The sequence below is a fragment of the Ascaphus truei genome, chromosome 1, assembly GCF_040206685.1.
Source record: "Ascaphus truei isolate aAscTru1 chromosome 1, aAscTru1.hap1, whole genome shotgun sequence".
NCBI classification, from domain to species: domain Eukaryota; kingdom Metazoa; phylum Chordata; class Amphibia; order Anura; family Ascaphidae; genus Ascaphus; species Ascaphus truei.
In genome coordinates this window covers 134,191,843-134,217,942 of record NC_134483.1, presented here as the reverse complement: position 1 = coordinate 134,217,942, position 26,100 = coordinate 134,191,843, and the positions used below count along the sequence as shown (strand labels likewise).

Here is a 26,100-nt window from a genome sequence, read left to right as displayed (position 1 = left end):
TTACTGTTTTTTTTCCAGAGCTATTCTCGGTTTTGCAGCTGAGAAACTTGGGAGATAATGTGTATTATGATTTCAAATTGAAGGTGTAATGATAATCTCCAGTTATTGAGCAAATAACAGCATCTTCTACATTAATAGGACCAGGTTTATGACACAAACCTGTACGCCCACTTATAGCCACGGACCTCACATCTTGGGACCACTTTATAAACATAGCCCATGGTCTCTCATTTAGGTTACGTTACTTAGAGCAAGTGGTATGAGCGTATACAATTAATGAGTTAGTGAAGGATTTACTGGAGACACATTTGATTCTTGGGATGTATCTGTATTTAAACATTCTGCTACCATTTGTCCAGTTGTAACTGAGCCTCTAGTCCTTAACAGTAAATGTGCCTCACAATCCGTAATCCACACGTGATCATGTATGGGATTAAAATATGTCTTATTTACAGTAGGTACTTGATTGTCCATTTCCTTTCAAACTGAATGCATGAATAGTGAGAAGTGCCAAAATGAAGTGACAACAACATGTCTATTCACTATTAATTTTCTGCTATATAAGTTTTCAACGGAGCTTCTGATAGCACAGCACAATCGATAGTTCCCAATACTGCAGTTGTGGGGACAGGGGATTAAGAGCCAAGTTTAGCCAAGTTTAGCTAAACTTAGTTTAGCCAAGCAGTCTTCTGCAATATTGCACATTCCAGTGCCAGAAAGTGTTATATGACAGAAGACAGCTTAGTAAATATGAGCCTAAATGTTTGAATTGAGACATTTTTCTGGTTTTACCATGCGATCATTTCTTCCTACTATGTTTAGCTAGAAAATCTAAACATTACATTGTCTTTCACCTCGACAGGGAACTTGACCATCCAAATCTCTGCAAATTCATGGGAGGTTGCACTGAAGTGCCCAATGTGGCCATCATTACAGAGTATTGTCCAAAGGGGAGTTTGAATGATGTGTTGCTGAACGAAGACATCCCTCTGAATTGGGGCTTCAGGTAAGCTAGGGGTGGCATGCTGATGGGGACAGGCTCCCTCCCCCCACATTAGTTTGTTGTTGATTGGCTAGCATTTTGTGTTATTGTTGCTGTCCAAACACCGAGCACATAGGAGCAGGGTTCGCTCTGTGTATGTGCTATACACGACTTTGAGATAGATAGAGACTCAGTAGCCAGGCAGCCTTTTGGGGCTGATTGGGACAGCTGTTGCTGGACACGTCTGGGAAGCTATTGGGAAGATAGGGGGTACGCAATGCTTTTGGGGGGAGGATGGGATTTAAAGAGGGAGAAAGCAGTGGAAGGGTCAGCCAGAAACAAAAGGAATCGTCGACCAAATACACAGACAGACATGTTTTATACATGTATTTGTTCTTAATTGCTTCCTAAAATAATGAATGTTTAGTTTTTTGTATATACATGCAACTATATTATATAATATATTAGATATTATTTTGTGGTAATAGTGTTTGTCACAGCAGTAGGGAACTTTTCCAGATTTGAACAAATAAAATAAAAAGGCAATCACTTTTGAATTTGTTTATTGTCAAAGTCATCGTTTTTTCCCCAAGAAATTTGTGCCGTGGTCTTACCTCCATATATGTGTGTTGTGTCTTTATTTTGGAGGCTGGCTGTGTCATACGGCAGTCTTGATATCGGCAACTGTAACTGCAGTAAATGCAGCTTAAAAGGTTTTGATCCTTTAAGATTAGCTACAATACATGTGGGATCACACCATTTATGATTTAAAAAATGAGCAAAAAAAATAACACATGACTACTGTATGATGGGGAAATGTATCCAGGCAAATTTAGAGCAAAATTGATGCAAATTGTATAATCCTTTTGTTTTTGTTAGGCCATCAAAGTCCAATTTTTGCCTCATGCATCAGCTTATGATTAAGAGAGTGTGTATAGGAGGAGCACGGAGGAGCCGTATAATGCATCGATTAAAGGAGATGTATCAAATTCTACATCTCTGCTTATTACGTTTTTATCTGTTATTGTTTTTTGTTTTTTAAATCACAAGGTCTGGAAGTGAGGTTAACTAATCTAGGCCAGTAGTTTTCAACTATTTTTTGGTTAAAGAACCCTGGAATTATTTCGTGAAATTCTGGTGAACCGCAGCCCTATCTGCCCTCATCTCTCTCTTCTCGCCTCTCTTCCCCTCTTACACTCCTCATCCTCTCTTCCCCTCTTACACTCCCCTCTCTCTTTCCCTCTCTCTCTCTCCCCCTCTCACTCCTCATCGCTCTTCACTCCTTACACTCCCCCATCTCTCTCTTCCACTCTTACAATCCCCCCTCTCTCTTCCCCTCTTATACTCACCCTCTCACTCTTCTCCTCTTACACTCCCCCATCTCTCGCATTCCCCCTATCTCCCTTCTCCTCTTACATTCCCCCCCTCTTTCTTCTCCTCTTATACTCACTATCTCGCTCTTCTCCTCTTATACTCATCCATCTCTCTCTACCCCTCTTACTCTCCCCCATCTCTTTCCCTCTCACATTCCCCCATCTCTCTTGTCCCCCTATATTCCCCCCTCTCTCTATTCCCCTCTTACATTTCCCCTCTCTCCCTTCTCCTCTTACATTCCCCCCTCTTTCTTCTCCTCTTATACTCACCATCTCGCTCTTCTCCTCTTATACTCATCCATCTCTCTCTTCCCCTCTTACTCTCCCCCATCTCTTTCCCTCTCACATTCCCCCATCTCTCTTGTCCCCCCTATATTCCCCCCTCTCTCTATTCCCCTCTTACATTCCCCCCTCTCTATTTTCCTCTGTTACATTCCCCCTCTCTATTTTCCTCTCTTACACTCCCCCATCTCTCTCTTCCCCTCTGACACTCCCCCTCTCTCATCCGCTCTTACATCCCCCTCCGCTCTTCCCTTCCTCTTATACTCCTCCCTCTCACACCTTTCTTACACTCCCCCTGTCACAGCTCACCTCCTCCCTCTCTTGCTTACACTCTCTCCCCCATCCTTTCACACTCAATGCTCCCTGTTTTCACTGAATCCCACTCCCTCAATCACCCTCCCTCTCAAATACACACACACACACCTCTTCCCGCCCTAACAAGCTTACCTTGTGACCAGGAGGGCCTTTGGGTGAAAGCTGGATCCGACTTCCAGGGCTGACCAAAGGAGGGATGGGATTGCAGTGAATGCTAGTCCACCTCTGCTGATGCTGGGAAGCTGCTGGGGAATTGCAGGCCTGGGAAAGTTGATACAGTAGTCCCAGCTCTCCCCCCCCCCCCCTCCCCCATCTCCCCATGCCACCTGCGGAAGCCTTTAGGGATGAGGCAGAATGCTGGTTGAAAATGACTGCTCTAGACTCTGGCTAACCATTTTAAACGTAGCAAACTCTTTCTAACATCTGATGCAAACTGAACAGCAATACATTAAAACAAACGTTTTATTACACTCTCTAAACATTGATACGTCACCCCCATTGTCTCTACAGAGAGACTTCCATTGCCTATTTAATACTCCAATAATGGCTTCTAGTTCAAATGGGGCCCAGCAACACCGTGCTTTACAGAAAAAAAGGAATAATGCTGGCAAGTTCAGCATCTAACTACTTCCAAAATGAGTAACTGTTTATATTTCATATATTCTAAGCTTTTTTTTACTTTAGAATTTCAAATGTTCTTGTTGTTTCTTCCTTTTTTCCTTGGGTTTGATAATTTATGAAGGATTTTTACATTTGGTTGATTTCATTTCTAAGTTTGTTATTTTGTGAAGGATCGAGGCCCCACCGTTATCATACTGTTTATAATAACAGTAAATATTGCACAGCTAGCCATGAATCTCAAATGCCAAGTTTGTCCCAAGCAAAAAAATATACTAATTATACTGCATAATATTGTGTGTTTTAGGTTTTCCTTTGCCAATGATATTGCACAAGGAATGACATATCTCCACCAGCATAAAATGTACCATTCACGTCTTAAATCAACCAACTGTGTAATTGATGACCGCTGGGTTTGTAAAATTACAGGTAGGAACAGTTCATTAGAACCCCAGAAGCTGCTATTTATGCAATATTTGACCGAAAATTCCCCATACAGTAGGTTTCAGTGGGGATTTCCGGCTATAGAATTACCCCCTTAACGTGTAAATAATTTAGTGACTACTATAAAAGCAAGTGGTTTACCACTAAAATATTTCTCTTGTGGGAGCACAGATATGTACAAAGGGAATGGATTAGAAACGAAACAGATTCAGACTAAATTAATTTTGTTCTTCAATGATTGCTGTTTATTCCATGGGATGAAGTTTAGTTGAATTTTGATTACATACAAAACTGCATCTGGCATAAGGTTACTAATGAATAGAGACATTTTCATGAGCTCGTGAACCATGCCAAATGTGCCCTTTTTGAGTCGTGAAGATAGCCGCAGCTGAATCAGAGTTTGCCACAAATTCGCTAAGCATTAAATCAATGTGCATTGCAATTTCATTTAATATGCTCCCTTTAAAATTCTCTAAAATCACTAGATTCAACTATGCTGAGACTATAAATATCGCACACACTTTGTTTTGCTCAACGTCTGGCCGTATTTCACTTAACGGAGACATTATTAGCCCTTTGAGACTTGGCAAAATGTTTCACAGAGAATAAAGTTTGGGTGGGAAAACACTTCAACCTTGTGGTGTAAAAATGCCCAGCGAACTGATTTTGGACAGTTTTGCACATCTCTATTAATGAATATTGTAGGAGATGTGTGCAGAGGTGAAAACATGAGACTTGTTTTGTGGAAAATAACGTAGGTTTTTATTCGGCCGCAGTTTCAGCAACATAAAGTATAGGCTTTTACTTAGGCCAAAGTAAAGATTTCCTTGTGAAGTAAAGTGCATGTATGTCTGTCTATAGACATCTACATAGTTACCGGGTGACCCTATGCATCTGAAACATGTACAGTACATATGGCCTGCCCGCCCCAGGAAGCAAGGACACGCATGTGTGGTCAGTGCGCAGACCAGGGAGAGACAGAAAAACCGTTCCCTTTCCTGCTGGGCTCCTTAGTAGTCCTTCCTTCCGCCAGGCAGGGGTAAACCACTACCTGGCCGACCCCCAACGGCTCTAGCAACTGTAATAGGCTGTTACAAAGACCTGCAAAGATTACATTTTTTATCATTGTGCTGTGCTACCAAGACTAAAGTTGCTATAACATTTTTAACGAATTACTTTTATTTTTTTAACGATGTACATATGTAAAGAAAGGTAAATAGTTATGACACACTATAGATCATAAGGAATAGATCGGTGTCACGGGAGACCAGAACTTTTAACACCTTTACCACTGGGATCACGGTCACCAAACAGGACACAATAATTGAATAAACTAAAGTTTATTCTGGCAAGCCAGCAAACACACAAAATACATAAACACAGGGAAACACTCACCAACTGGGAGCCTGGGGCAAGAAACTAGTCTCAACTAGGTGCCGGCTTCAGTCTACTTGCCCTGAGTGTTTTCTTCCCTGGCTTCTCAGGGCCTTCTCAGTGCTATTTCACACCAATCACTTTTGAAACTCCCACCAGCCATGTCTCCAAAGTTGGTCTGGCATCCCTGGCTTCTCTGGCACTTCTCCGTCAAGTGCTATATCCCACAGAGCACATTTGAAAAGCCCGCCAGTCTCCAATCGACTCCAGAGATGTTCTGGTTGTCTGATCGGCCGCGCTCCTTACATAGGCCTCGGTGGCTATACTTATGTAGCCCTTTTTCTGACACTCTAAGCCATTGCGGGTAACTGCGCGCACCTGCGGCTCCAGGAGATTTGAGCCTCCGCTAGCTGGGAGCCTGTGGTAACACTTATTAGCGCAGCGCCTCCACTTACCCAGGATCCCCGTCATGTAAGATTCCCCTGGGCAAGAAACACACCGATACAATGCGTGCAACCAACTTTACTATGTGCAATAATAAACTTATACTCTATATGAACCGTGGCAATAACCCAATATGCATACACTTATCTTATAACACTATACTTATACTCTATCATACCCTAACACCGCTAACTGATAATGTCCTTCTAACATCAGTGGCTCGGCCACACCCCTAGGGAATATTGTCCTGTACAATAGTGGCTCAGCCACGCTCTTATGAGTATGTCTCTATCCCGTCACCGCGTGCCCCACACACCGTGTCCGTGTAATAGAATAGAACGATAGCGGCGTGTACTTAGGCCTTGGCCACTCGCTAGTGTCTCCAAATAGTTATGCCTAAGGCGGGATCATCACCTGTTGACCGGTGTTGGTGCACTTGACGTTTCTACTACCTTCCGGTCACGGCGGTGACCGGTAATACTTCGAAAAGGATCAGCCGAATCCTTGCTTGTCTTGGATGTCCGCAGTGCAGCTGCCTGGTCCCAAGCAGCTCACCAGCAAACCTGCTCCGCACGCTTGTCCCTAACTGTCTCCACAGTAAGATGATTGATCGCTAGCACTATGGGCGTCCCTGCAGCACAGCAGCCTACTGTGACTCAGGGGTTTCTCCTAAGGGCCTGCGGGGTAAAGCTAGCCTATGCAGGTGGGTCACGGACCCCCTGCACGCATACACCCTCCTCCTTTACCTTCCAGATCCCCTCTGACAAGAGTGGCCTCTCCCCCATGCTTCCCTTTCCTCCTCCCGTAATTCTAGCCTTCCGATTGGCTCCTCAAGTCAGGTGACTGCCCAGGAGCTCATGAGAGTTGTAGTTCCTCAACGGAGCCTCTCTGCCTTGAGCTGCACAGACTCAAAGCTATTGCATCAGCCTCTGCAACACTGTTGCAGACCTCCACATGCCTCTCCTGAACAGAGTCAAAACACCAATTGAACATACACTGAACACACATATGAGGTTCCTACCACATCCCTACACTTAAGATGAAGCAGGAGCTGCCGGCCAATCAGAGTGCGGATTGTGATGGTGCAGCCAATCGGAGGATGAGGGTTCGCCCAGCTGTACCCATCAGAGGAGGGGGCCGTCTTTGACATCCTGGATGGCCCACCGGGGAGTGAGATGCCGGCGAGCGGGAGATTTGAACTAGCTAATGGGAATCGTGCCTACGGGGCTAAGTCCCGGCAACAGTTCCCTTTGCCAGCCCAATACTTCCTGTGGAGTAGGTGCCACAATGTCTAAGGGGAACAATGACTCTGCTCCACCGAGAATCAGTTCCCCGAGCCTGCATCTCAGCCCTTCTCCGCTCACCATTGTCCTGATCCTCCGGCTGCCCCGGCCTCTGCAACGAGCCGGCATTTCTCTGCGTGCAGCCCAGCTAAGTGAATTAATGGTGATGCACACAGAGAAATGCCACAAACACCACTGACATTTTCCTTGCTTGCTAACTGTATGGGGGAATACATTCACAGGGAATAAAGTGCTTTTATACATATACAATTCCCGTCTCCAAAACATACAGTTTTTCCCCATCCAGACATCACACAGTGATTAGCTCTTTTCTGGAAGGAGTTACACAAAACATTACATATACTGGTCAAAATGAGCCCACGGTATTGGGGTAGCCAGCCGGGCTTCACCTTTGTTATGGGAGGCTTGCTACCCCTACCGTCACAATCAGCACTCAAAAATAATAATGAAGGACTTATGTGTTGCTTCTGGTCTCACCACGTTGCTTTATAGTGAACGTATAACAGTGTGTGTCTGCTAGAATTTCCTCTCCCTGTGTGTGCTGATTTTTTCTGTATTGCTGCTTTTTTGATACATTAAAGAAAAAACTTGGTAAGACCAAAAGCAAAACGCAAGTCCTTCATTATTATTTTTGAGCGCTGATCCAGTTAGTTTTTTGTATAGTTGATGGATTAATAAAGGATTATTTTTATCTACTTTGCTCGGGACCCACTGTTTTTGGCTGTGCGCCATTCATTCCAATTTTGTGACTTCTACATAATAAAGAAACCCACTAGAATTGGAGGAGAGACCCTTAACAACTGGAGGCAAAAAATAGAGAAAAAGGCTGGAATTCATCTGTCAGCGATGCAGGGTATACCAGCTTAAGGCCATATTTAGTAAGTCCGCTATGTCATTCATCACCCTACCGTCTCTCTACAAGTGAATGTGCCCTAACGTGTCCACAGCAGTACCGCTCAGTCGTTATAGTTAAATGGACATTATTCATTGTGCTGTGAAGACATATTTAACCATACTGGAGAATATTTTAATCCCATTTATTTGAATGAAGCTGATCTCTTCTCTAGTACGGGGAAGATCTCATCGCAGCATACTGAATAAGGTAAGTGAAGATTATATCATTGGTTGATTTAGCTATAATATTACTCAGCCGTTACCTAATATCAACATAAAAAGGATTGGAACCAGCACTAAATGGAAAAAGACTCGCTTTTCAACTGCAAAGAAGCTCTGGGTTTAATGTGATAGGGCAAAGGCATACAGTATGACTAATTCTTCCCACACATTTCGGCTGGACAACTGAGAAGCGGAAGTACTACATTTCAGGAAGCATTACAAATGATGAGTGCAGAACAATATGTTGCCTAATAGTGATACTCTGAAATGTTTACTAATTTTTAGAAGAATTTTTTTCTCCAAGAATTAGTCATACTGTATGCCTTTGTCCTATCACATTAAACCCAGAGCTTCTTTGCACTTGAAAAGTGAGTCTTTTTATATATATATATATTTCCCAGAATCCCTTGCTGCAGTGGAAATGCTGTGTGCTGGGCGATAATGAGGAAAGACAGGGTTGCAGACCTGTCTAAGACATGCAAATGAGCATACAGTAATATTTACAGTTGCTATATGCTTTACTGTGGAGGGTTTTTGTCACTTTTTTTACCCACCATAACCTTAATAATTGTGGTGAATACCTAGTCTAGTCTCAAACCAGCTTAGCCAGCAACCAACCTCACACTGATGATACCCATCAAGGTTGAAACATGTCTGTGAGTGGGTTTACTGGGTTTGCATCTCATCCCAGCCTCTGTCTAAAAGCTGTGTTTAAAACAGTATGCATTGGCTTGAGGATTTGCTTGTGTAATATGAGCTTGAGACAAAAGGTGGCACTGTGTACTCATTTGCATGTAATTTCCCAGAATCCCTTGCTGCAGTGGAAACAATGTGTGCTGGGCGATAATGGGGAAAGACAGGGTTGCATGTCTAAGACATGCAAATGAGCATACAGTAATATTTACAGTTGCTATATGCTTTACTGTGGAGGGTTTTTGTCACTTTTTTACCCACCATAACCTTAATAATTATGATATATATATATATATATATATATATATATATATATATATATATATATATATATTGTGACAGAAACCAGGGGATGGTAATAAATTCCGTATATAGGGCTCCCAGGATACTAGACAGTTTCTATCCTGTTTGGCCTGGGAGTGCAGCCTTATAATACATACACTCCATCCCACAGTTTGGCAAGCGCTGGAACTGAGGGATGAGAGATCCAGACCAGAGTTTGTCTGCTGCCTGATTTCTGTCACCTGTCATGCTAATTAGGAATCAGGTATGAAAGACTGATTTCCTGTTTGCTCTGGTCTCCCCACAAGAGCCAGGAGGCTGGAAGGCTGCTGAACTACAGAGGGGAGAAGCCTCTTCCCCAAACAGGTTCAATCTTTCTGTTCATTTGTGTAAGACTGCAAAAGTACCGTGTTTTGTTGTTGGAAGTGGAAAAGCCACTTCCAACCCTGAGTCAGGGATATCTAAGTTAAGTTATCGCTCAGGTGAGCAGCTTTTGTTTTGATCTGTTTTCTGTTGTATGCACTGTGGCAGTCTCAGTGCCTGGGACTGAATAAACCAGGCATAGCCTGTTTAAAGGAACAGTACGTGACGCCTCATCATTTAACCTACCCTAAAAGACCGTGTTCTAAACAGTCCCGGACAAACGACGGAGCCCCGGAGTAAGCCGTTTGTCACATATGGTGGAGAATGCGGGCAGAGCACTAGGGGGTCTGCGGGTTGAAGAACTTTGAAAAAAAAAAAAAAAAAAAAGTTTTTTTTCATCCTCTGCAAACAAGATGGAAGACGTGGTGGGTGCGCTGGTACGCAATGTCGCTGCCCAGAAAGACGCGAATGAAATCCAGCAACAGCTGTTAATAGCCCAGCAAGAAATTAATGCAAACCAGCAGCAGACGAATGCAGCCCAGCAACAGCTGCTAATAGCCCAGCAAGAGATTAATGCAAACCAGCAACAGGCGAATGCAAACCAGCAACAGGCGAATGCAAACCAGCAACAGACGAATGAAGCCCTGCAAAACGCGAATGCAAACCAGCAAGAGACAAACCGCTTGCTGAGAGAGGAGCAACAGCGGTTCGCTCAGGGCTTACAGCAGGAACTCGAGATCCTGAGGGGGACTATCAGTAACCTTCCACTGGCAGCGGCAGCCCCAGTTCCGAAAATGACCAGGGCAAGCCACTACCTTCAGAAGATGGGACCCTCGGATGATGTGGAAGCCTATCTTCTCACGTTTGAACGCACGGCGCAGAGAGAGGGATGGCCAGAAGCTGAGTGGGCTGGTCTAATCGCACCCTTCCTAAGCGGCGAACCCCAGAAGGCTTACTTTGATCTAGAGCCAGCCGAAGCTAACGTCTATGCAAAATTGAAGTTCGAGATCCTCGCCCGCCTCGGCGTAACCACGGCTGTTCGCGCCCAAAGGTTTCACGCATGGTCCTTCACGATGGATAAAGCCACCCGAAGCCAGATGTATGACCTCATCCACCTCGCCCGGAAGTGGCTACAACCCGAGATCAACTCAGCCAGCCACATCGTGGAACGGTTGGTCATGGACCAGTTCTTGAGGAAACTTCCCTCTGCCTTACGCCGTTGGGTCAGTCGGAGTGACCCCCACAATGCGGATGAGCTTGTGGCCCTCGTAGAAAGGTACAATGCAGCAGAAGAGCACCCGCAACCCGCAGTCGTGGAGCAACCCCACTACCCGAGGTTCCAGGACTCTTCCAGAGACGGTAAAAGGGTACCGGGGTTAAGGGGCGCTGAAGAGTGGCGACCACCTTCACGCAGCACCAGCAACAGTGGTTCGCACACTAAGGGCAATAGCCAACATGGGGAGCCGGGAAAAGGCTCTAAGTGGGACACAGACTATGTACCTAAATGTGTAAATTGTCATGAGAGGGGCCACACAGCAAAAATCTGCCCACTAAATGATGAGCCCATGCAATGCAACAGCGTGGAACATTATTCGCTGTTGTCCCAATGTATGGGCCCTAGCCCAGAGGACCCCTTGAATAACCATCTGTGGGCATTTGTAAAGGTTAATGGTAAGAGGGTTCGGGCACTTCTTGACTCTGGGAGCATGGTCACACTAGTGTCCGAATACCTCTTGCCCATTAAGAAGAAACAGGGAAACAGTTCGCAAAGAGTGGCAATTTGTTGTATACATGGGGATAATCATGAATATTCCACTGTTGATGTTTTTTTTGAAACAGAGTTTGGTTCTTTAGATTTCAAGGTGGGTATTGTACCCAAACTGGCACATGATGTGTTAATAGGGACCGACTTTCCCCATTTTCTAAAAATGTGGTCCCCCGCTCAGAATAGCGCCCAGAGTTCAATAGCGGACCATAACAAAGTATTAGAAGAAACAAATCCTTTCCCTTTTTCAGAAATGGAGGTTGACGAGGGCCCAAATAAGAAGGGGGAAAAGGAGGAGTGCTGTAAAATTCCCTTCCCCATCACTACTTTGGTAGGGAATACCCCAAATCAAGATGTTGAGCAGACACTTACCACCCCAGAACCGGATAAGACCCTCGCTGACCTAGAGGTCAGTCCTGGGAGTTTTAAGAAGGCCCAGTGGGAGGACCCCACATTAGCGGTAGCAAGGGGAAATATACGGGACCAGAATAGTACTCCTGGCCAACCAGATAGGTCACTTGCTTACCCCTACTTCGAGGTAGAGAACGACCTAGTATATCGGGTTGATAAAAGGAAATCAGTTACAACTAAACAATTGTTGGTACCACGGACATTCCGTAATGTAGTATTACACCTCGCACATAGTCATCCATTGGGGGGACACCTAGGGGTGGAAAAGACAAAAGAAAAGGTTCTCCGAAGCTTCTATTGGCCTGGGGTTCTGGCAGAAATTACGAATTATTGTTCCTCATGCCCAGAATGTCAGATCACCGCCCCGTTCAAGGCGTACCGCAGCCCATTTATACCCCTTCCCATAATAGAGGTACCATTTGACCGGATTGCTATGGATCTAGTAGGACCCCTAATAAAGTCTGCTAGGGGACATCAGCATATATTGGTAATATTAGATTATGCCACCCGATATCCGGAGGCAGTTCCCCTACGTAGCACCTCTGCTAAAAACATAGCAAAAGAGTTAGTAGTTCTGTTTTCCCGGGTCGGGATTCCTAAAGAGATTCTATCTGACCAGGGAACACCATTTATGTCCCAAGTAACAAAAGAGCTATGTAAACTCCTAAAAATCAAGCATCTCAGAACCTCAGTCTATCATCCACAAACAGATGGTTTAGTGGAAAGGTTCAATAAAACCTTAAAGAGCATGTTACGGCGGGCGGTTGATAAAGATGGGAAAAACTGGGATTGTTTGTTACCGTACCTGTTATTTGCCATTAGGGAAGTTCCCCAATCATCCACAGGCTTCTCCCCGTTTGAACTATTGTATGGCCGACACCCAAGGGGCTTACTGGATATAGCCAAAGAGACTTGGGAACACGAGGTTACCCCTTACAGAAGTGTAATAGAGCATGTTGCCCAGATGCAGGACCGCATTGCTGCAGTCCTACCCATAGTGAGGGAACACATGGAGAAAGCTCAAGAAGCACAGAGGAATACGTATAATAAGGGTGCTAGGGTCAGAATTTTTTTTCCAGGTGATAGGGTACTAGTTCTGGTTCCCACCGTGGAGAGTAAATTCCTTGCTAAATGGCATGGGCCATATGAGGTCTTGGAAAGAGTGGGAGAAGTAAATTATAAGGTAAGACAGCCAGGTAGGAGGAAACCTGAGCAAATTTACCATATAAACCTACTCAAGCCCTGGAAAGATAGAGAAGTCTTGTTAACCCTAGTACCCCCAGGTCCGTCAGAGAATCAAGAAACTGACCCAGAGGTTAGCATAGCTGAAACCCTGTCTGTTCATCAGAAACGAGAGGTTCAGAATTTAGTGAGAAGAAACAAAGAAATCTTCTCTATACGGCCAGGTAGAACTAGCGTAATTGAACATGACCTAGTCTCTGAACCGGGGGTTCGAGTTAACCTTAAACCGTACCGAATCCCAGAGGCCAAAAGAAAGGCTATAAGTTTAGAGGTTAAAAAAATGCTAAAACTAGGTGTAATTGAGGAATCCCAAAGTGGGTGGAACAGCCCTATAGTCTTAGTCCCAAAGCCAGATGGTACAACAAGGTTTTGTAATGACTACCGTAAACTAAACGCGGTGTCAAAATTTGATACTTATCCTATGCCCAGGGTAGATGAACTTGTAGAGAGACTGGGCAAAGCCCGATATCTCACAACCCTAGACCTAACAAAAGGGTACTGGCAGGTTCCCCTCACAGAAAGGGCAAAAGAAAAGACAGCCTTCTCAACCCCAGACGGCCTCTTTCAGTATAAGGTGTTGCCTTTTGGCTTACATGGAGCTCCCGCCACATTCCAAAGAATGATGGATAAAATTTTAAAACCACATGCTCGGTATGCTGCCGCCTACCTGGATGATGTGGTAATCCATAGTGAAGATTGGCAATCCCACCTTCCAAAGGTCCAAGCTGTGCTTGACGCAGTCCGGTCTGCTGGACTAACTGCTTACCCCGCTAAATGCACTATTGGTCTGGAGGAGGCCAAGTATCTGGGATATTCTATTGGCAGAGGTTTACTCAAACCCCCAAACACTCAAAGTGGAGGCGATACAAAATTGGCCAAGGCCAGTTACAAAAAAACAAGTAAGGACCTTTTTGGGGTTAATTGGGTACTATAGAAGGTTTATTCCCAATTTTGCAACTAAGGCAACCCCACTAACTGACCTCACAAAAGCAAGAGGACCGCTAATGGTAAAGTGGTCCCCCGAAACCGAACAGGCCTTTAGAAGCCTGAAAGAAGCTCTCTGTGCCCAACCAGTGTTGGTCACACCTGACTTCTCCAAAGAGTTCGTAGTCCAAACCGACGCATCTGAGGTAGGGCTGGGGGCGGTACTCTCCCAGGAGTCTCAAGGTGAGGAGCACCCCATCCTTTATTTAAGTAGGAAACTAAATCCCCAGGAGAAAAATTACTCCATAGTAGAGAAAGAGTGTCTCGCAATAAAGTGGGCTGTAGAGACGCTCAAATACTACCTGTTGGGGAGAAAATTCCGGTTGGTCACAGATCATGCACCCCTTACCTGGATGTGTCAAAACAGGGAAAAGAATGCTAGAGTGACCAGGTGGTTCCTAAGCCTACAACCCTTTAAATTTTCTGTGGAACACAGGTCAGGGCACAAACATGGCAATGCTGACGGGTTGTCAAGGATGCACTCCCTAATATCCATGGTCGCTCATCCCTCGAGGTCTGAGCTGGGGGGGAGGATATGTGACAGAAACCAGGGGATGGTAATAAATTCCGTATATAGGGCTCCCAGGATACTAGACAGTTTCTATCCTGTTTGGCCTGGGAGTGCAGCCTTATAATACATACACTCCATCCCACAGTTTGGCAAGCGCTGGAACTGAGGGATGAGAGATCCAGACCAGAGTTTGTCTGCTGCCTGATTTCTGTCACCTGTCATGCTAATTAGGAATCAGGTATGAAAGACTGATTTCCTGTTTGCTCTGGTCTCCCCACAAGAGCCAGGAGGCTGGAAGGCTGCTGAACTACAGAGGGGAGAAGCCTCTTCCCCAAACAGGTTCAATCTTTCTGTTCATTTGTGTAAGACTGCAAAAGTACCGTGTTTTGTTGTTGGAAGTGGAAAAGCCACTTCCAACCCTGAGTCAGGGATATCTAAGTTAAGTTATCGCTCAGGTGAGCAGCTTTTGTTTTGATCTGTTTTCTGTTGTATGCACTGTGGCAGTCTCAGTGCCTGGGACTGAATAAACCAGGCATAGCCTGTTTAAAGGAACAGTACGTGACGCCTCATCATTTAACCTACCCTAAAAGACCGTGTTCTAAACAGTCCCGGACAAACGACGGAGCCCCGGAGTAAGCCGTTTGTCACATATGGTGGAGAATGCGGGCAGAGCACTAGGGGGTCTGCGGGTTGAAGAACTTTGAAAAAAAAAAAAAAAAGTTTTTTTTCATCCTCTGCAAACAAGATGGAAGACGTGGTGGGTGCGCTGGTACGCAATGTCGCTGCCCAGAAAGACGCGAATGAAATCCAGCAACAGCTGTTAATAGCCCAGCAAGAAATTAATGCAAACCAGCAGCAGACGAATGCAGCCCAGCAACAGCTGCTAATAGCCCAGCAAGAGATTAATGCAAACCAGCAACAGGCGAATGCAAACCAGCAACAGGCGAATGCAAACCAGCAACAGACGAATGAAGCCCTGCAAAACGCGAATGCAAACCAGCAAGAGACAAACCGCTTGCTGAGAGAGGAGCAACAGCGGTTCGCTCAGGGCTTACAGCAGGAACTCGAGATCCTGAGGGGGACTATCAGTAACCTTCCACTGGCAGCGGCAGCCCCAGTTCCGAAAATGACCAGGGCAAGCCACTACCTTCAGAAGATGGGACCCTCGGATGATGTGGAAGCCTATCTTCTCACGTTTGAACGCACGGCGCAGAGAGAGGGATGGCCAGAAGCTGAGTGGGCTGGTCTAATCGCACCCTTCCTAAGCGGCGAACCCCAGAAGGCTTACTTTGATCTAGAGCCAGCCGAAGCTAACGTCTATGCAAAATTGAAGTTCGAGATCCTCGCCCGCCTCGGCGTAACCACGGCTGTTCGCGCCCAAAGGTTTCACGCATGGTCCTTCACGATGGATAAAGCCACCCGAAGCCAGATGTATGACCTCATCCACCTCGCCCGGAAGTGGCTACAACCCGAGATCAACTCAGCCAGCCACATCGTGGAACGGTTGGTCATGGACCAGTTCTTGAGGAAACTTCCCTCTGCCTTACGCCGTTGGGTCAGTCGGAGTGACCCCCACAATGCGGATGAGCTTGTGGCCCTCGTAGAAAGGTACAATGCAGCAGAAGAGCACCCGCAACCCGCAGTCGTGGAGCAACCCCACTACCCGAGGTTCCAGGACTCTTCCAGAGACGGTAAAAGGGTACCGGGGTTAAGGGGCGCTGAAGAGTGGCGACCACCTTCACGCAGCACCAGCAACAGTGGTTCGCACACTAAGGGCAATAGCCAACATGGGGAGCCGGGAAAAGGCTCTAAGTGGGACACAGACTATGTACCTAAATGTGTAAATTGTCATGAGAGGGGCCACACAGCAAAAATCTGCCCACTAAATGATGAGCCCATGCAATGCAACAGCGTGGAACATTATTCGCTGTTGTCCCAATGTATGGGCCCTAGCCCAGAGGACCCCTTGAATAACCATCTGTGGGCATTTGTAAAGGTTAATGGTAAGAGGGTTCGGGCACTTCTTGACTCTGGGAGCATGGTCACACTAGTGTCCGAATACCTCTTGCCCATTAAGAAGAAACAGGGAAACAGTTCGCAAAGAGTGGCAATTTGTTGTATACATGGGGATAATCATGAATATTCCACTGTTGATGTTTTTTTTGAAACAGAGTTTGGTTCTTTAGATTTCAAGGTGGGTATTGTACCCAAACTGGCACATGATGTGTTAATAGGGACCGACTTTCCCCATTTTCTAAAAATGTGGTCCCCCGCTCAGAATAGCGCCCAGAGTTCAATAGCGGACCATAACAAAGTATTAGAAGAAACAAATCCTTTCCCTTTTTCAGAAATGGAGGTTGACGAGGGCCCAAATAAGAAGGGGGAAAAGGAGGAGTGCTGTAAAATTCCCTTCCCCATCACTACTTTGGTAGGGAATACCCCAAATCAAGATGTTGAGCAGACACTTACCACCCCAGAACCGGATAAGACCCTCGCTGACCTAGAGGTCAGTCCTGGGAGTTTTAAGAAGGCCCAGTGGGAGGACCCCACATTAGCGGTAGCAAGGGGAAATATACGGGACCAGAATAGTACTCCTGGCCAACCAGATAGGTCACTTGCTTACCCCTACTTCGAGGTAGAGAACGACCTAGTATATCGGGTTGATAAAAGGAAATCAGTTACAACTAAACAATTGTTGGTACCACGGACATTCCGTAATGTAGTATTACACCTCGCACATAGTCATCCATTGGGGGGACACCTAGGGGTGGAAAAGACAAAAGAAAAGGTTCTCCGAAGCTTCTATTGGCCTGGGGTTCTGGCAGAAATTACGAATTATTGTTCCTCATGCCCAGAATGTCAGATCACCGCCCCGTTCAAGGCGTACCGCAGCCCATTTATACCCCTTCCCATAATAGAGGTACCATTTGACCGGATTGCTATGGATCTAGTAGGACCCCTAATAAAGTCTGCTAGGGGACATCAGCATATATTGGTAATATTAGATTATGCCACCCGATATCCGGAGGCAGTTCCCCTACGTAGCACCTCTGCTAAAAACATAGCAAAAGAGTTAGTAGTTCTGTTTTCCCGGGTCGGGATTCCTAAAGAGATTCTATCTGACCAGGGAACACCATTTATGTCCCAAGTAACAAAAGAGCTATGTAAACTCCTAAAAATCAAGCATCTCAGAACCTCAGTCTATCATCCACAAACAGATGGTTTAGTGGAAAGGTTCAATAAAACCTTAAAGAGCATGTTACGGCGGGCGGTTGATAAAGATGGGAAAAACTGGGATTGTTTGTTACCGTACCTGTTATTTGCCATTAGGGAAGTTCCCCAATCATCCACAGGCTTCTCCCCGTTTGAACTATTGTATGGCCGACACCCAAGGGGCTTACTGGATATAGCCAAAGAGACTTGGGAACACGAGGTTACCCCTTACAGAAGTGTAATAGAGCATGTTGCCCAGATGCAGGACCGCATTGCTGCAGTCCTACCCATAGTGAGGGAACACATGGAGAAAGCTCAAGAAGCACAGAGGAATACGTATAATAAGGGTGCTAGGGTCAGAATTTTTTTTCCAGGTGATAGGGTACTAGTTCTGGTTCCCACCGTGGAGAGTAAATTCCTTGCTAAATGGCATGGGCCATATGAGGTCTTGGAAAGAGTGGGAGAAGTAAATTATAAGGTAAGACAGCCAGGTAGGAGGAAACCTGAGCAAATTTACCATATAAACCTACTCAAGCCCTGGAAAGATAGAGAAGTCTTGTTAACCCTAGTACCCCCAGGTCCGTCAGAGAATCAAGAAACTGACCCAGAGGTTAGCATAGCTGAAACCCTGTCTGTTCATCAGAAACGAGAGGTTCAGAATTTAGTGAGAAGAAACAAAGAAATCTTCTCTATACGGCCAGGTAGAACTAGCGTAATTGAACATGACCTAGTCTCTGAACCGGGGGTTCGAGTTAACCTTAAACCGTACCGAATCCCAGAGGCCAAAAGAAAGGCTATAAGTTTAGAGGTTAAAAAAATGCTAAAACTAGGTGTAATTGAGGAATCCCAAAGTGGGTGGAACAGCCCTATAGTCTTAGTCCCAAAGCCAGATGGTACAACAAGGTTTTGTAATGACTACCGTAAACTAAACGCGGTGTCAAAATTTGATACTTATCCTATGCCCAGGGTAGATGAACTTGTAGAGAGACTGGGCAAAGCCCGATATCTCACAACCCTAGACCTAACAAAAGGGTACTGGCAGGTTCCCCTCACAGAAAGGGCAAAAGAAAAGACAGCCTTCTCAACCCCAGACGGCCTCTTTCAGTATAAGGTGTTGCCTTTTGGCTTACATGGAGCTCCCGCCACATTCCAAAGAATGATGGATAAAATTTTAAAACCACATGCTCGGTATGCTGCCGCCTACCTGGATGATGTGGTAATCCATAGTGAAGATTGGCAATCCCACCTTCCAAAGGTCCAAGCTGTGCTTGACGCAGTCCGGTCTGCTGGACTAACTGCTTACCCCGCTAAATGCACTATTGGTCTGGAGGAGGCCAAGTATCTGGGATATTCTATTGGCAGAGGTTTACTCAAACCCCCAAACACTCAAAGTGGAGGCGATACAAAATTGGCCAAGGCCAGTTACAAAAAAACAAGTAAGGACCTTTTTGGGGTTAATTGGGTACTATAGAAGGTTTATTCCCAATTTTGCAACTAAGGCAACCCCACTAACTGACCTCACAAAAGCAAGAGGACCGCTAATGGTAAAGTGGTCCCCCGAAACCGAACAGGCCTTTAGAAGCCTGAAAGAAGCTCTCTGTGCCCAACCAGTGTTGGTCACACCTGACTTCTCCAAAGAGTTCGTAGTCCAAACCGACGCATCTGAGGTAGGGCTGGGGGCGGTACTCTCCCAGGAGTCTCAAGGTGAGGAGCACCCCATCCTTTATTTAAGTAGGAAACTAAATCCCCAGGAGAAAAATTACTCCATAGTAGAGAAAGAGTGTCTCGCAATAAAGTGGGCTGTAGAGACGCTCAAATACTACCTGTTGGGGAGAAAATTCCGGTTGGTCACAGATCATGCACCCCTTACCTGGATGTGTCAAAACAGGGAAAAGAATGCTAGAGTGACCAGGTGGTTCCTAAGCCTACAACCCTTTAAATTTTCTGTGGAACACAGGTCAGGGCACAAACATGGCAATGCTGACGGGTTGTCAAGGATGCACTCCCTAATATCCATGGTCGCTCATCCCTCGAGGTCTGAGCTGGGGGGGAGGATATGTGACAGAAACCAGGGGATGGTAATAAATTCCGTATATAGGGCTCCCAGGATACTAGACAGTTTCTATCCTGTTTGGCCTGGGAGTGCAGCCTTATAATACATACACTCCATCCCACAGTTTGGCAAGCGCTGGAACTGAGGGATGAGAGATCCAGACCAGAGTTTGTCTGCTGCCTGATTTCTGTCACCTGTCATGCTAATTAGGAATCAGGTATGAAAGACTGATTTCCTGTTTGCTCTGGTCTCCCCACAAGAGCCAGGAGGCTGGAAGGCTGCTGAACTACAGAGGGGAGAAGCCTCTTCCCCAAACAGGTTCAATCTTTCTGTTCATTTGTGTAAGACTGCAAAAGTACCGTGTTTTGTTGTTGGAAGTGGAAAAGCCACTTCCAACCCTGAGTCAGGGATATCTAAGTTAAGTTATCGCTCAGGTGAGCAGCTTTTGTTTTGATCTGTTTTCTGTTGTATGCACTGTGGCAGTCTCAGTGCCTGGGACTGAATAAACCAGGCATAGCCTGTTTAAAGGAACAGTACGTGACGCCTCATCATTTAACCTACCCTAAAAGACCGTGTTCTAAACAGTCCCGGACAAACGACGGAGCCCCGGAGTAAGCCGTTTGTCACATATGGTGGAGAATGCGGGCAGAGCACTAGGGGGTCTGCGGGTTGAAGAACTTTGAAAAAAAAAAAAAAAAGTTTTTTTTCATCCTCTGCAAACAAGATGGAAGACGTGGTGGGTGCGCTGGTACGCAATGTCGCTGCCCAGAAAGACGCGAATGAAATCCAGCAACAGCTGTTAATAGCCCAGCAAGAAATTAATGCAAACCAGCAGCAGACGAATGCAGCCCAGCAACAGCTGCTAATAGCCCAGCAAGAGATTAATGCAAACCAGCAACAGGCGAATGCAAACCAGCAACAGGCGAATGCAAACCAGCAACAGACGAATGAAGCCCTGCAAAACGCGAATGCAAACCAGCAAGAGACAAACCGCTTGCTGAGAGAGGAGCAACAGCGGTTCGCTCAGGGCTTACAGCAGGAACTCGAGATCCTGAGGGGGACTATCAGTAACCTTCCACTGGCAGCGGCAGCCCCAGTTCCGAAAATGACCAGGGCAAGCCACTACCTTCAGAAGATGGGACCCTCGGATGATGTGGAAGCCTATCTTCTCACGTTTGAACGCACGGCGCAGAGAGAGGGATGGCCAGAAGCTGAGTGGGCTGGTCTAATCGCACCCTTCCTAAGCGGCGAACCCCAGAAGGCTTACTTTGATCTAGAGCCAGCCGAAGCTAACGTCTATGCAAAATTGAAGTTCGAGATCCTCGCCCGCCTCGGCGTAACCACGGCTGTTCGCGCCCAAAGGTTTCACGCATGGTCCTTCACGATGGATAAAGCCACCCGAAGCCAGATGTATGACCTCATCCACCTCACCCGGAAGTGGCTACAACCCGAGATCAACTCAGCCAGCCACATCGTGGAACGGTTGGTCATGGACCAGTTCTTGAGGAAACTTCCCTCTGCCTTACGCCGTTGGGTCAGTCGGAGTGACCCCCACAATGCGGATGAGCTTGTGGCCCTCGTAGAAAGGTACAATGCAGCAGAAGAGCATCCGCAACCCGCAGTCGTGGAGCAACCCCACTACCCGAGGTTCCAGGACTCTTCCAGAGACGGTAAAAGGGTACCGGGGTTAAGGGGCGCTGAAGAGTGGCGACCACCTTCACGCAGCACCAGCAACAGTGGTTCGCACACTAAGGGCAATAGCCAACATGGGGAGCCGGGAAAAGGCTCTAAGTGGGACACAGACTATGTACCTAAATGTGTAAATTGTCATGAGAGGGGCCACACAGCAAAAATCTGCCCACTAAATGATGAGCCCATGCAATGCAACAGCGTGGAACATTATTCGCTGTTGTCCCAATGTATGGGCCCTAGCCCAGAGGACCCCTTGAATAACCATCTGTGGGCATTTGTAAAGGTTAATGGTAAGAGGGTTCGGGCACTTCTTGACTCTGGGAGCATGGTCACACTAGTGTCCGAATACCTCTTGCCCATTAAGAAGAAACAGGGAAACAGTTCGCAAAGAGTGGCAATTTGTTGTATACATGGGGATAATCATGAATATTCCACTGTTGATGTTTTTTTTGAAACAGAGTTTGGTTCTTTAGATTTCAAGGTGGGTATTGTACCCAAACTGGCACATGATGTGTTAATAGGGACCGACTTTCCCCATTTTCTAAAAATGTGGTCCCCCGCTCAGAATAGCGCCCAGAGTTCAATAGCGGACCATAACAAAGTATTAGAAGAAACAAATCCTTTCCCTTTTTCAGAAATGGAGGTTGACGAGGGCCCAAATAAGAAGGGGGAAAAGGAGGAGTGCTGTAAAATTCCCTTCCCCATCACTACTTTGGTAGGGAATACCCCAAATCAAGATGTTGAGCAGACACTTACCACCCCAGAACCGGATAAGACCCTCGCTGACCTAGAGGTCAGTCCTGGGAGTTTTAAGAAGGCCCAGTGGGAGGACCCCACATTAGCGGTAGCAAGGGGAAATATACGGGACCAGAATAGTACTCCTGGCCAACCAGATAGGTCACTTGCTTACCCCTACTTCGAGGTAGAGAACGACCTAGTATATCGGGTTGATAAAAGGAAATCAGTTACAACTAAACAATTGTTGGTACCACGGACATTCCGTAATGTAGTATTACACCTCGCACATAGTCATCCATTGGGGGGACACCTAGGGTGGAAAAGACAAAAGAAAAGGTTCTCCGAAGCTTCTATTGGCCTGGGGTTCTGGCAGAAATTACGAATTATTGTTCCTCATGCCCAGAATGTCAGATCACCGCCCCGTTCAAGGCGTACCGCAGCCCATTGGTACCCCTTCCCATAATAGAGGTACCATTTGACCGGATTGCTATGGATCTAGTAGGACCCCTAATAAAGTCTGCTAGGGGACATCAGCATATATTGGTAATATTAGATTATGCCACCCGATATCCGGAGGCAGTTCCCCTACGTAGCACCTCTGCTAAAAACATAGCAAAAGAGTTAGTAGTTCTGTTTTCCCGGGTCGGGATTCCTAAAGAGATTCTATCTGACCAGGGAACACCATTTATGTCCCAAGTAACAAAAGAGCTATGTAAACTCCTAAAAATCAAGCATCTCAGAACCTCAGTCTATCATCCACAAACAGATGGTTTAGTGGAAAGGTTCAATAAAACCTTAAAGAGCATGTTACGGCGGGCGGTTGATAAAGATGGGAAAAACTGGGATTGTTTGTTACCGTACCTGTTATTTGCCATTAGGGAAGTTCCCCAATCATCCACAGGCTTCTCCCCGTTTGAACTATTGTATGGCCGACACCCAAGGGGCTTACTGGATATAGCCAAAGAGACTTGGGAACACGAGGTTACCCCTTACAGAAGTGTAATAGAGCATGTTGCCCAGATGCAGGACCGCATTGCTGCAGTCCTACCCATAGTGAGGGAACACATGGAGAAAGCTCAAGAAGCACAGAGGAATACGTATAATAAGGGTGCTAGGGTCAGAATTTTTTTTCCAGGTGATAGGGTACTAGTTCTGGTTCCCACCGTGGAGAGTAAATTCCTTGCTAAATGGCATGGGCCATATGAGGTCTTGGAAAGAGTGGGAGAAGTAAATTATAAGGTAAGACAGCCAGGTAGGAGGAAACCTGAGCAAATTTACCATATAAACCTACTCAAGCCCTGGAAAGATAGAGAAGTCTTGTTAACCCTAGTACCCCCAGGTCCGTCAGAGAATCAAGAAACTGACCCAGAGGTTAGCATAGCTGAAACCCTGTCTGTTCATCAGAAACGAGAGGTTCAGAATTTAGTGAGAAGAAACAAAGAAATCTTCTCTATACGGCCAGGTAGAACTAGCGTAATTGAACATGACCTAGTCTCTGAACCGGGGGTTCGAGTTAACCTTAAACCGCACCGAATCCCAGAGGCCAAAAGAAAGGCTATAAGTTTAGAGGTTAAAAAAATGCTAAAACTAGGTGTAATTGAGGAATCCCAAAGTGGGTGGAACAGCCCTATAGTCTTAGTCCCAAAGCCAGATGGTACAACAAGGTTTTGTAATGACTACCGTAAACTAAACGCGGTGTCAAAATTTGATACTTATCCTATGCCCAGGGTAGATGAACTTGTAGAGAGACTGGGCAAAGCCCGATATCTCACAACCCTAGACCTAACAAAAGGGTACTGGCAGGTTCCCCTCACAGAAAGGGCAAAAGAAAAGACAGCCTTCTCAACCCCAGACGGCCTCTTTCAGTATAAGGTGTTGCCTTTTGGCTTACATGGAGCTCCCGCCACATTCCAAAGAATGATGGATAAAATTTTAAAACCACATGCTCGGTATGCTGCCGCCTACCTGGATGATGTGGTAATCCATAGTGAAGATTGGCAATCCCACCTTCCAAAGGTCCAAGCTGTGCTTGACGCAGTCCGGTCTGCTGGACTAACTGCTTACCCCGCTAAATGCACTATTGGTCTGGAGGAGGCCAAGTATCTGGGATATTCTATTGGCAGAGGTTTACTCAAACCCCAAACACTCAAAGTGGAGGCGATACAAAATTGGCCAAGGCCAGTTACAAAAAAACAAGTAAGGACCTTTTTGGGGTTAATTGGGTACTATAGAAGGTTTATTCCCAATTTTGCAACTAAGGCAACCCCACTAACTGACCTCACAAAAGCAAGAGGACCGCTAATGGTAAAGTGGTCCCCCGAAACCGAACAGGCCTTTAGAAGCCTGAAAGAAGCTCTCTGTGCCCAACCAGTGTTGGTCACACCTGACTTCTCCAAAGAGTTCGTAGTCCAAACCGACGCATCTGAGGTAGGGCTGGGGGCGGTACTCTCCCAGGAGTCTCAAGGTGAGGAGCACCCCATCCTTTATTTAAGTAGGAAACTAAATCCCCAGGAGAAAAATTACTCCATAGTAGAGAAAGAGTGTCTCGCAATAAAGTGGGCTGTAGAGACGCTCAAATACTACCTGTTGGGGAGAAAATTCCGGTTGGTCACAGATCATGCACCCCTTACCTGGATGTGTCAAAACAGGGAAAATAATGCTAGAGTTACCAGGTGGTTCCTAAGCCTACAACCCTTTAAATTTTCTGTGGAACACAGGTCAGGGCACAAACATGGCAATGCTGACGGGTTGTCAAGGATGCACTCCCTAATATCCATGGTCGCTCATCCCTCGAGGTCTGAGCTGGGGGGGAGGATATGTGACAGAAACCAGGGGATGGTAATAAATTCCGTATATAGGGCTCCCAGGATACTAGACAGTTTCTATCCTGTTTGGCCTGGGAGTGCAGCCTTATAATACATACACTCCATCCCACAGTTTGGCAAGCGCTGGAACTGAGGGATGAGAGATCCAGACCAGAGTTTGTCTGCTGCCTGATTTCTGTCACCTGTCATGCTAATTAGGAATCAGGTATGAAAGACTGATTTCCTGTTTGCTCTGGTCTCCCCTCAAGGGCCAGGAGGCTGGAAGGCTGCTGAACTACAGAGGGGAGAAGCCTCTTCCCCAAACAGGTTCAATCTTTCTGTTCATTTGTGTAAGACTGCAAAAGTACCGTGTTTTGTTGTTGGAAGTGGAAAAGCCACTTCCAACCCTGAGTCAGGGATATCTAAGTTAAGTTATCGCTCAGGTGAGCAGCTTTTGTTTTGATCTGTTTTCTGTTGTATGCACTGTGGCAGTCTCAGTGCCTGGGACTGAATAAACCAGGCATAGCCTGTTTAAAGGAACAGTACGTGACGCCTCATCATTTAACTTACCCTAAAAGACCGTGTTCTAAACAGTCCCGGACAAACGACGGAGCCCCGGAGTAAGCCGTTTGTCACAAAATATATATATATATATATATATATATATATATATATCGTAAAAGTGGCCTAATATATAATTCTATAGAAGGCACTTCTGCACAGCACTGAGTCACAATAGACTTACTTAATGAGATGGGACATTTACAGATGTTCTTGTAAAAGTACTTTGTATGAAGCAAGACATTTCAAACTTCAATACTACTCCTAACCTGGGATGGTTTACTAAACTTTCCTCAATATGTTATTCCTGTTTTATTTCAGATTATGGCTTGGATGCGTACCGAAAAGATTCCACTGATTCTAACGCCTATCAAGAGCGTCTCATGCAAGTCTACATGCCCCCAGAGGGTCATCCAGTGCCCAGTTCCGAGCCATCTTCAGCGGGGGATATGTATAGGTATTCTATGAGTTGTATTATATTGGGATTAAATAAATATGTCATCTTAAAGAAACACTCCGTGACCATTGATGGGAGT

At 45.9% G+C, this 26,100-nt stretch overlaps 1 protein-coding gene across 1 annotated transcript in view; it reads left to right on the top strand.

The window, feature by feature from the left end:
- Positions 1-875: 875 nt before the first annotated feature.
- Positions 876-26,100, top strand: part of LOC142492444 (atrial natriuretic peptide receptor 1-like) — an 87,032-nt gene continuing 61,807 nt past the window's right edge. The window contains exons 1-3 of the mRNA XM_075595084.1: positions 876-1,006; positions 3,878-3,999; positions 25,886-26,021. Coding sequence (XP_075451199.1) covers positions 894-1,006; positions 3,878-3,999; positions 25,886-26,021 — 371 coding nt within the window. The 5' untranslated portion in view covers positions 876-893. The remainder of the gene's footprint in view (positions 1,007-3,877; positions 4,000-25,885; positions 26,022-26,100) is intronic.